Source organism: Neomonachus schauinslandi, chromosome 5 (genome assembly GCF_002201575.2).
Source record: "Neomonachus schauinslandi chromosome 5, ASM220157v2, whole genome shotgun sequence".
In the NCBI taxonomy this organism is placed as follows: Eukaryota; Metazoa; Chordata; class Mammalia; order Carnivora; family Phocidae; genus Neomonachus; species Neomonachus schauinslandi.
In genome coordinates this window covers 112,581,916-112,592,691 of record NC_058407.1, presented here as the reverse complement: position 1 = coordinate 112,592,691, position 10,776 = coordinate 112,581,916, and the positions used below count along the sequence as shown (strand labels likewise).

The 10,776-nt window shown below is 41.0% G+C and overlaps 1 protein-coding gene across 1 annotated transcript in view; it reads right to left on the bottom strand.

Annotated features, from left to right (window-relative positions):
• Positions 1–244: 244 nt before the first annotated feature.
• The window catches only part of MKX (mohawk homeobox), a 59,709-nt gene continuing 49,177 nt past the window's right edge, over positions 245–10,776 (bottom strand). The window contains exons 5-6 of the mRNA XM_021686527.1: positions 549–582; positions 245–431 (exon numbers count right to left, since the gene is read on the bottom strand). Of these exons, the coding sequence (XP_021542202.1) occupies positions 245–431; positions 549–582 (221 nt within the window). The remainder of the gene's footprint in view (positions 432–548; positions 583–10,776) is intronic.

Sequence of the window (10,776 nt, the reverse complement as noted above, 5' to 3'; positions counted from 1 at the left end):
CAATGCAGACACTTGATGCATAGTTTGAGTAACATAAAATAAGTTACTATTTTTGATTAAAGTGAGGTTTTTATAATTTATATGTCTTTTATAGAAGCAACTAAATGATCTAGTTAGGATAATTAAAAATAAGAAGTGGTTTGAAAGGGAGTCATTTCCACTTCTGCTTCGGCTCTTAAGGAGGAGGATTTAGGGGAAAACACTGACGTGAAGAACAGCCATTGGTCTGAAAAGCGACAAACCCTTAAAACTGCTGGGCCAGTGGCACTTTGACGGTCTTTACTTCTGCTATATGTGACGACTTCTGGATGATGCAGCTGGTAGTTCCCTGCAGGGTGTCTTTGCCCTGTGCAAGATTGGTTAAGGCCATAGCTGCATTAATCTCCTTCCAGTAAGTGTCATCCTTGCTTGGTCCCTTCCTGTTGGCTGCACTGGATTTAAGCAAAAAAAAAAAAAAGAAAGAAAGAAAATGATCAAACTCACTGCAGTGTACATGGAAAATGCCATCAGTGAAAAGCACAAATGGCAGATAAAAACATATTTCTCACCTGTCGCCCTTATTGGATCCATTTTCCAGAGTGTCTGTAAAGACAAGCAAAAATTCAATTATTTTTCTTTTTCTCTTTCTGTTTTAATCTCTGGAGTTGCATCATTAATGAGCGGGAATAGAAGCTCATCAGGAAATATGGTTGGAAATCAGTTAATTTTTTTTTCTACAAAGATAAAGTAGTTTAAATTAAGATACAAAAGAAATCTCTCTGCAAATGAGAACAGGTAATATAAAGTACAAAATAGCTTCCGTAGATACACAAAAGTCTGACGTTGATTTATTCTGAGAAATTGGGCTCTTTCATGAGGAGGCAAACAGTATAGGGACAAGAACGCTAACTCTTCCTGTGGTCACTGGTCTCACTCCCCACTCACCTGCTGTGTACCTTTGGACAGGCTATGATGCTCCCACAAAGTCTGGGATGCAGTTTCCTCAACTATAAAATAAGGGAGTTCCTAGAACTTCAGGGTGCCTCTGGTTCAATATTTTATGCATGACTTCATATGGGAATCAAACCTTTCTCTCAGAAAAAGTACTGACAAATAGTTCTGTCTGGCTAGCTAGCAAATGAGCGACAGATTCAATGTAGCAGCACAGGACTTCTGGCCCTATTAGAATAATAGGGCACCAGCCTTCTAGTGGCAAAGGAACCCCTCATACTGCAGGAAATGAGCATTACGGTGTGAGCTTTGCTTATGCATTCTCTCTTTTGGTGTAGATTTCCTCCCTCTCTCAGGCACTAATGTCTACCAATGCAAACATCAATATCAAGAAAGATGAAATGGGCTATTGATCTTGATTAACTCTCCCTAGGTAGCTTTTAGGCTAAAAGAATATGGTATTGGGAACACAAAAATAGACATGCTGGAGGGAAAGATATAGAGAGGGTGAAGAGGATCTGCTAGCATGGCATGGGAAGTGGGGACAAAGGAGCAGGGTTGGGACTCCCCATCAACCTACGAGACTCCAAAACTAGGTTAAGTCATGACGACGACGACCACCACCACCACCACCATCATCATCAAAAACAACAATAAATATTACCAAGTAGTTACAGAATGAGGCACTTTGCCCTACACAGGAAACATGAAAAACACAATATTTACTCAAGGCCTTCTACTGGTTCTATGGCTTTTGGAAAGCTGTCTTTCCTGCCCTCCATCCTCTCCCTTTGTTTTACCTCCCCCAACCCAATATTTTTGAAGGCATTTCTCCCCCCTCTACAATACCCAAGGCTAGTAAGGCCAGGCCACATAATTTTCCAGTTCTGGGCTCTAAGATAGTCATGGGACTTGAGAATAAGAACATCAACATGATCATAATACAGTGTAACCAGGGTAAAATTTTCCAAGGAATATATGGTCAAGAGGAAATCATTATATGTCCATGGAGATGAGGCAGCTAAACTCCTGTGTCCTCTAGGAAGGAAAAGAATTAGGAAAGCCTGTTAGTGCATACTGAGTCAGGCATCCTGGTGTGGACCTGGGTAAAATAATGGGTCACTATGGGCTCTTCGTACAACCTTTCCCAGGGACCCAGGGAGCTTAAAAAAAAAAAAAAAAAAAAAGAAGGCAGGCAAACAAAACAAAAACAGTGCATAATTGACAAGGCTGTTATGAGGAATAAATGAGTTGCTATGTGTCTGGACCAAAACAGAACAACAAACATTGTCCCTTTCTTTGATCTCCTTTCATTTAGGGGTCCTTTGAGGGAAACAGCTCAATCTGTGAGCAGTTGGATGGTCACCCTCTGGATCTTCTGGTCCCTACTAGGTTGGCCTGGATGGTTAGCTATATTTCTGCTGCTCTTGATATTTTTGGAATCATACAATTACTTATGTAATTGAAGGAAGAGAATGACAGTTTTTAATTCACAGAACTCTAATAATCCTAGTTTACAGATCACTTCCTATGTGCCAGGCAGTAGTCTAAGCACTTTGTGTCTTAGCTTATTTTGTATTAGTGACTCTGTATGTGGATAGCATGTCTCTGTTGTGTCTGTTAAGTCATTCTTTGTTTCGTACTAATATCTGTAAATCTTTACTCAGGAATGACAGAGTCAAGGCCTTTGTTTAGGAGGAGGAAAGCCAGCAACACTGGCTATTTTACAGAGGGAAAAAAAAAAGAGTTAAGCCTTTGCTCAGTTTTGCCCACAAATTGCAACAATTCTGTTGCCAAAGTGAAGCAATAGGTTATGGAGATATTTATTCAATGGAAAGACTTGGCAAAAGCAGAATAAGTTCCATGAAGCTTAAATAACATTAGGGAAATAACAAAACATAATTTAGAAAAGAACATGTAACTGATGCTCTGGCTTACAAACAAAGCAGTCTCACATATTCAAAGGGGACCAGAGTTGGATTCCCTACCTGAATGGTCAACCCGAGAGTGATTACCGCACAGACGACAAGAACGAAGCCTGTGGCTATCAAATATGTAATGGGTTACAGAACCCAGAAATGCCATAAGTGAGTGGAGCCTGCCTGCGAAAGGAGAACATGGAATTCACTGTGAAGGTCCACAGAGAGCTTCTATTTAAGAGGATGCGTGAACTTGCATGTCCTGCAGCCCCATCAAAGGCGGCTGCTTCCCTGAACTTGTTCCACGGAGAAACAAGTTGACTACAGCCAACTGTGAAATTATAAAATTCTGCTTACTCCTTGGGTGTATGTGTTTTACAGTGTGGTGCCTATGAAAATACCTTTGAAGTGTAAAACATAGATTCCAATCCCTGTTCGGGTGTTCTTAATTAGTTTCACAAATTTCAACAATGTCCCCAGCAGCGTTCAAAAGATTGCACCCTGCGTTTTATTTCTAAAGCTGACGGGTACATTCAATGTCATTAGGTACAGATTCAGGTTCTTTTCCCAGCAATGGAAGAAAGGTCTTCGTAAAAAGCAATGAATAGAAGGGACAGTTTGCTTCTCTATCAATAGCAATGCGAAAACAGTGTGTAACAAAGCTCAATGTCAAACGTTTCAAACCAACAAGAAAGAGGTGACTACTACTATTTGGGGCGGAGGGGGGTGGGGAGAGTCTCTGTGTCCAGGGTGCTTTTGGTTCAAAACATAAACTGGTGTTAGAAGGGCATGCTTTTGCTGTTGCTGTTATTGGTGGGTTGCCCGGTGTCACTAGGATATTAGGCGTCCAAGAGCCACCTCCTGCAGAGTAGTGTGTTCTAGTTCCCAGAAGAACTAGCAGAAGGAAGATAGCAAACAGGGGCCCTTTTACTCTGAAACATTTGTGCTTTTGCAGGAAAGCAAAGGACAATAAAGATCTGGTGGTTTGGGAAGGTTGTTTTTCTAGTCCTCATGCTGGGATGAAATCTGGGGAAATACCCCAGCTATTTTAGAGAACTGGTATCATTTGAGGGGAACTCAGAAAATGTACAATCTAACTCCTTATATTAAATAACTCTATTAAATGGGCGCCTGGGTGGCTCAGATGGTTAAGCATCTGCCTTCGGCTCAGGTCACGATCCCAGGGTCCTGGGATTGAGTCCCGCATCGGGCTCTCTGCTCCTTGGGAGCCTGCTTCTCCCTCTGCCTCTCTCTCTGTCTCTCATGAATAAATAAATAAAAATCTTTAAAAAAAAAATAACTCTATTAAATGTGAAGACGTTTTTTTCTTATGCTTTTTTTCTTTTTGAAGTGTAAACTTGCTGGCTCTTATCTGATCCAAGTATTTTGTGTCTTTCCAGCCAATAGATAGGTGTGGTGGGTCTACTGACCCACCACCAGTGCTCAGGGGGCTCATACCACTTCTGTCCACTGCAGACAGGTGGTCTCACTGGCTCCTGTCCAGGAGCGGCATCCAGTCACAATCTGACAGGAGAGGAAAGGATTCAGAATGCTGCTGAAAAGACAGAAATCTTAAGTCTGAGTAAGAGCAGACGTTTCACTGCTGTTAATTAACATGCACAGACAACTTAGGGTCTGACTGCCCTACATTCAGCTCAGCTGTATCTCTCACTCTGCAAGTAGCTTGGCTGGGCCTCTCCAAAGTCTGGGCTAAAATGCCTTTTTAGATTCTAAGGTTCCAAAAATCAGCTACGCTGTCAATTACCATAAAAGCAACTGGTTGGCAGGAACAACTTATTGAACCAGCCAAAAGAGCGTGTTTTAAGACCAAAAAAGAAAAGGAAAGAAAAAAAAAGAGGTGCGTAGTTAGGAAAATCTTGGATGCCATAAAACCCAAACCATGTTGAAACTTAAAGTGGGGCTATCCTCAGTTTGGACATGTGTTTCCTTATAAAGTTACGTTGAGAAACAATTATACGGAAAACCACTTCTATTGCAATTCGAGACGTGTAAGCACCAAGCTCTGTGGGCAAAGTGTCCACTCAACTTGGATAAATGCAATTTAGAAACGTATTAGTTCTGATATATATTCCTGAAGTAAGAGTTACGGTCATAGAAAGAGACAAAAATATGGCCAAATATGTTTCTCTGAAATTTTTTTTTCAAATTTAATCAATAAGCCCTAAAGTTAGGAATGTTTAAAAAATATTCCACAAATGTGGAGCAATAACTCACATCACTGAAATGTAAATAAAGAATATGAGGATTTTAAAAAATTAAATAATCTAAAAATCGCATACTACATATTTCCCTAAATTGAAATGGAGTGAGTCAGAGCTCCAGACGCTTGACAACTGCGCCCCCTCACACTGTGTCCGTTTTGGGGTCATCACTAGGGACAGCTGATGTGGACAGCCAGGGTTTGGTGTGTTTCTGATCTCAGAGGTCCCAAGAGCTCCCAGGACACCAGATCAATTTCTGGAGTTATTTACATACTTGGAACAGTTGAGATAAAGAACAAGACTCTGGTGAACCGGGCAGATGGAAAACCTCTCTGAAGCTTACGAAATGCCGACGGCTCTAAATCTACAGGACCTTACCCCAAATGGACAAAGCGATCCCTGGGGTTCCCTGCTCCCACCTCCACAGTCTCTATCTTTATCTCCCCGCATACTGGATCCAGGCGGGGGTCACACACACAGATTGGTTCCACTCTGACTCTACACTTTCCTTTTAAAAATAGCATATGCTATGTTTCTCTAATAAGAAGGTCATACAGGTTCACTGCAGAAAATCTGGGGAAAAGTGTAAAAGAGAAAATAAAGGCAATTTAGGGATAACTAATATAATATTTGAATATATGGCTTTTCAAGCAAGTTTATATATGTTTTTAAAAATAGGGTCATTCTGTACATGTTTGCTTTTTTCACTGAACTTCGACTTTCGCCTTATTAATAAATAAGATAGTAATCTTGTTAATAAATAAGGTAGTAATTTACCATGTGGCCTTCCCCGATGTGGCAGTGGTTTTTGCCTGTGAAATACAAACAGACTGGAAGAATTCAAATCCAGCTTCATCCAGTTTAAACTTGAATATTGAGAGACTCAAGTGTTACAAGAAGGGGTTATCTTTAAAAATAACAATTACTAACATTGATTGGATGCTTATTCTTATGCCAGGCACTATGCCAGGAACTCTAAAATGTTATCTGGTTAAATGCTTACAATAACCCTGTGAAATGCACCATGGGCCTTATTTCCAAATGACACTGTAGCTTAGAGGGGTCCAGAAACTCGCAAAGGACACAGTTTGGCAATGGGGGTGGTGAGTATCACATCAGCCGACTCTGAAGGTCATGCTTTTACCTACTGCATTCAATTATTCGAGTGGTCTCTGTTGACAAAGCCACCTTCGAAGACCGCGACAAGGCTTAATGCACTGTTTACATAGAAAGCCCGTCGAATGACAACCTATTAAAAATCTACTAAGCACCTTTTCTGTTCTTTTTGTTAGTATTTTAGATCACAGAGATGCAAAAAGAGACTTTTTTTCTGCTTATGATTTAATCTATAATATAAAAAAAATCTGTCCAAATCACAGAATAGGGACTCTAAGCTCTCTTGAGCTCTCTCCCATGCTTTAATTGGATTGACATTTTAATAGACGTGATATCCTTATAATCACTCTTCTATTGCCCAGAGTGAATTACTGCTGAGTTACTCCTAAACAGCTGTGGCTGCATCACTTTTAGAGGAAATTTTTGTGGTTAGCCTCTCTTTGGGGTAGGCAGAGCTTCTGAATGAGTAACAATAAATCATTCTAAGTGATGTTTGCCCCAGCAGGAAGGAGAGAAATATCCAACAACCTGCAACATGTATCTTTGATGAGGGAACTGCTTCTTCCAGTTCTACTACAACCAAAAGTGAGTTCTACTTTAAAACTTGAGCATGGCAGGAAGAGATTGCAGTTGAACCTGGTGAGTATCAAGGACACTGCTCGCAGAAGAGTTACTGGAGCCTGAGTTTTGACAGCCTTGAGACGGGAGGTGGGGGGAGAGTTTTGCAAGCTTTCTGAATAGTGAGAATTATAAATGAAACCCACCTCATCTTCATGGACAGAGTTAGTATTTTTTTTTTCCTTTTTGCAATATACTAGCTCAATTATTTATCCCGAGGCCTTAAAGCATGAATGGCTTCCAAAATCATTTCAGAGTTTGAAGAAAAATCTTTTCCAAAAATTAAGCCAGTGTTTCCTCCAGCCATGACTTCGACCATCTGGCCAAAGGTTCTTTTCCTTCCTGCTACCTCTCATGTGGGCTGGCCCCTCACTATGGCTAATGATGCCCAGATGTCCTGGATCCACAGGATCCCCACCTTCTGCTGCCTCTCTGTCAATGCATCATCTCCTCTAACTCCTGCCAGGAAATAAAAATTAGAAACCACACCCCTCTCTTCTGGACCAATAGCGAAGAACTCCTCGGTGAGAGTAGGGGTAAGCTGACATCTCAAAGCTTTCAGGATAGGTTATATTTCCATTAACAACAACACTCTTTATTGTTCCAGTAGTAACCCATGTCTGTGTGCAAACCTGTGAAAGTGTGGCTTGGCTCCTTATCAGTTACGGAGTAGTGGCCTTGATGGCTTTCCTTATTAGGCAGAGCATAAGACCTTGAGACTAATGGCTCCTTGTTAATTCCAAGTGGTACCTTTGTTACTGTAAAACGCACAGGTATTCTGACCTCATCAATCTAGGCTGGAGGACTAAAGGTGTAGGAAATGGGATTTATAATTTGAAAGTAACTTTTCAAATAAGCAGAGTACCACCCAGTTACAATGTCTCAACTTCACTTTCAATCTTTTTCACTAAATATATTAAATATTCTTGATGCTAAGTTGTTCTGCATGATCCCATCTACCAAGATTGCTCCTCTGTGATCTCAAAGGCTCCACCTTCCCAAAGTCTAAACCTTTCAGTCTGAAGCTTCACTTTGAAAATTAGAATGCAGTCTGTGGGGGAGGAAATTGTTGGTGAGTGACCAGAAAGGGGGTCTGGAAATGTTAAATATTCTCATTTCTGTTCTTAGCTCATCGTTATTAACTACGAGGGTGGTCTGGTATGAGGCAACAGAGGTAGCCTAGGGCAGTGGTTGGAGCCCAGACCCTGGAACCAGACAGCAGGAGATGGACCCCTGCTCTACCACTTACTGTCTGTTTGACTGCTGACCACCTGCTTGACTTCAACTTTCTCACCTATATAAGGGGGCTAATAGTACTATAATGATACGCTTCTTCTGAGGACAACATGATTGAATATTTTTTAAAACAGATGAGAGCTTGAGCACGTATACCAAGCACTATATGAACCCTCGTAAAATAAAATAAAAAAATTAACCTCCTCTCTCACTTTACTTTTTACATCTAGAATATGGGGTTGAATGTAGTCACCAGAAAGATTAGTATTGTTCAGAGATTTAATAAGAAAACCATTATGTAAGAACAAAATATTTTAACTCTGGGCAAAGCCCATCAGCTCAGATTAATGGATTAAGTGTGCAGAATCTATCATCTTCAAGGACAAAATGGCTTTTCTGATGCTATTTTGTGCCAAACTATCACAACATGCCAAGACAAAGAATACTGGAGCCACATGAAAGAAGAGCTGCAAACTTTAAGTGTCTAATGTATTTCATTACTTCATTTTTCTCAAGGGGAATACTGGAGATGTTACCCAAAATGCTTCATCCATGAAAGCTAGGTTTCCAGCCAAAGTCTCAGAAAATGACTTCCTAACTATGCATGAATAACTTCTGTGTGTGTCTGTGTGTTGCAAGGAGCATTAATTGTTTATAAAAGCACTCCTTTTGCATGCCAGTTGGGCTACTAGTTTTGAAAACTGGATGGACTTACCAATTCTTAGCTTACCTTAATTTTGGCCCAAAGTTGACATTGATATTCATCCCCTAAGTTCTTCAATAGCACAAGAACTCTTTCTCCCGAGATCAGTTTTATAGCTGCTACATTGCAGTTCTAGAAGGCTGACTTGTTTAATGAATATATATCTGTATAGTGTTAGGTTATGAAGTATTAATATGTCTTTCTTCAGCAACAGGAAATGGAAAAATATGCATTTGTAATAATCTAGAAACTGGCTGGAGAGTCTGGCTCCATCTATGTATTTTCAAGCTCTTCAGTATCTCTGAAAAACCATCAAAAAGTACTTTTCCTTGGATATATGAACCGTAGTGTATCTTTGAATTGGCTCACATTTTTGCCATGTTTTTCAAATTCCTCAAATTACCATCTCCAGAAATGGCACTTGAGATGAGGAGACCTTACTTTTAAACCTGTCTGACTGCATTAACACCAGAAATGACACAATAAAAGAGATGATGCTCACAAACTTCTTGGATCTTTCTGAGGAGTAGCAAATGACCGCTTCTCTACCCACAGTTCATCTGCTGTATTTATTAATAGAAAAGAAACATATTTTAGACATAAGATGAACAGGATTACCAGTCCTTCTACTTTTCAAATACATTTTCAATGTTCTTAATACACTTAAAATGTTAAAACTGTGCTTGGCATGTCAGTGTTGTATGTTCACACATTTAGGTTCTGTGATTTTCTGCTTTTCATTTCAGAAACAGTCATTTAAAGTCTAAAGTAGGGGCGCCAGGGTGGCTCAATCGGTTGGGCATCTGCCTTCGGCTCGGGTCATGATCCCAGGGTCCTGGGATCGAGCCCCACATCAGGCTCCCTGCTCAGAGGAGTCTGCTTCTCCCTCTCCCTCTGCCCCTCCCCCTGCTTGTGCTTGCTCTCTCTTGCTCACGCTCTCAAATAAAATCTTTAAAAAAAAAAAAAGTCTAGGCCGCCTGGGTGGCTCAGTTGGTTAAGCGACTGCCTTCGGCTCAGGTCATGATCCTGGAGTCCCTGGATCGAGTCCCACATCGGGCTTCCTGCTCGGCAGGGAGTCTGCTTCGTCCTCTGACCCTATCCCCTCTCAGGTGTTCTCTCTCTCTCAAATAAATAAATAAAATCTTTAAAAAAAAAAAAAAGTCTAAAGTAGGGTGAGGAGGGGCTTTGAAATGAAGATTGGGAAGATTTTTGCTGATGGTATTGAAGGGCATGCGAATTTAAAAAAGGAACTAGGTGTAAAGGGGAGATAAAATGCCTTCCAGGGCCTTGGTTGCTCCTGGAGGTCCCAGAGTACTCCTAGTCTAAAGGTCTTCTGATGACCTGTTTTGATCAAGGAAATACCAAATCCCTCCCCCGCCCCATTTAAATCTTGCCAGAAGTATCTACTCTAAATTTTGCCCAGGAATCTACACCCCAAAGCATTTATTAAATTCTAATAGCATACAGATCCTAATACACTATTATCACCTAAATTTAGAATACAAGAGATTTCCAGGAAAAAAAAAATGGGGGACAAATGGTTGAAGAGTAACAAGTTGCTCTGTTTGGAGGGAAAACAAAAACATGGATAGATCAAAAACCATCTTTTTGTACCACAATTTGTAGAAGCACAGGATGTGTCCTGGGACCACAGGAAAATAGCCGACTCACTAGGTACGTGACCTTGGGCAAGTTAGTTGTGCACACCTGCGTCTAAGTGTCTTCCCCTACAGAATGGGGACAACAGTAACACTGACTTCCCCGGGCTGCTGTGAGGGTTAAACGAGGTCGTGAGCGTTGAACTCTTGGAACAGTTCCTGGCCCATAGTAAAGGCTATGGCGTCACGATTCCTGAGGTAAAGAAGCAGCACTGTCTGTCATCCTTAACCAGTCACAGGGGCTGCTCCAAGTGCCACAGAGGTGCTAGCCTCACGTGTGGTGTCCGCTATCACACCTTAGCCTCTAACCCATCTTCTTGAAATGCTGTAGAGAGGAGAATAACATACACAAGGGAACTTCTCAAAAGGGCAGG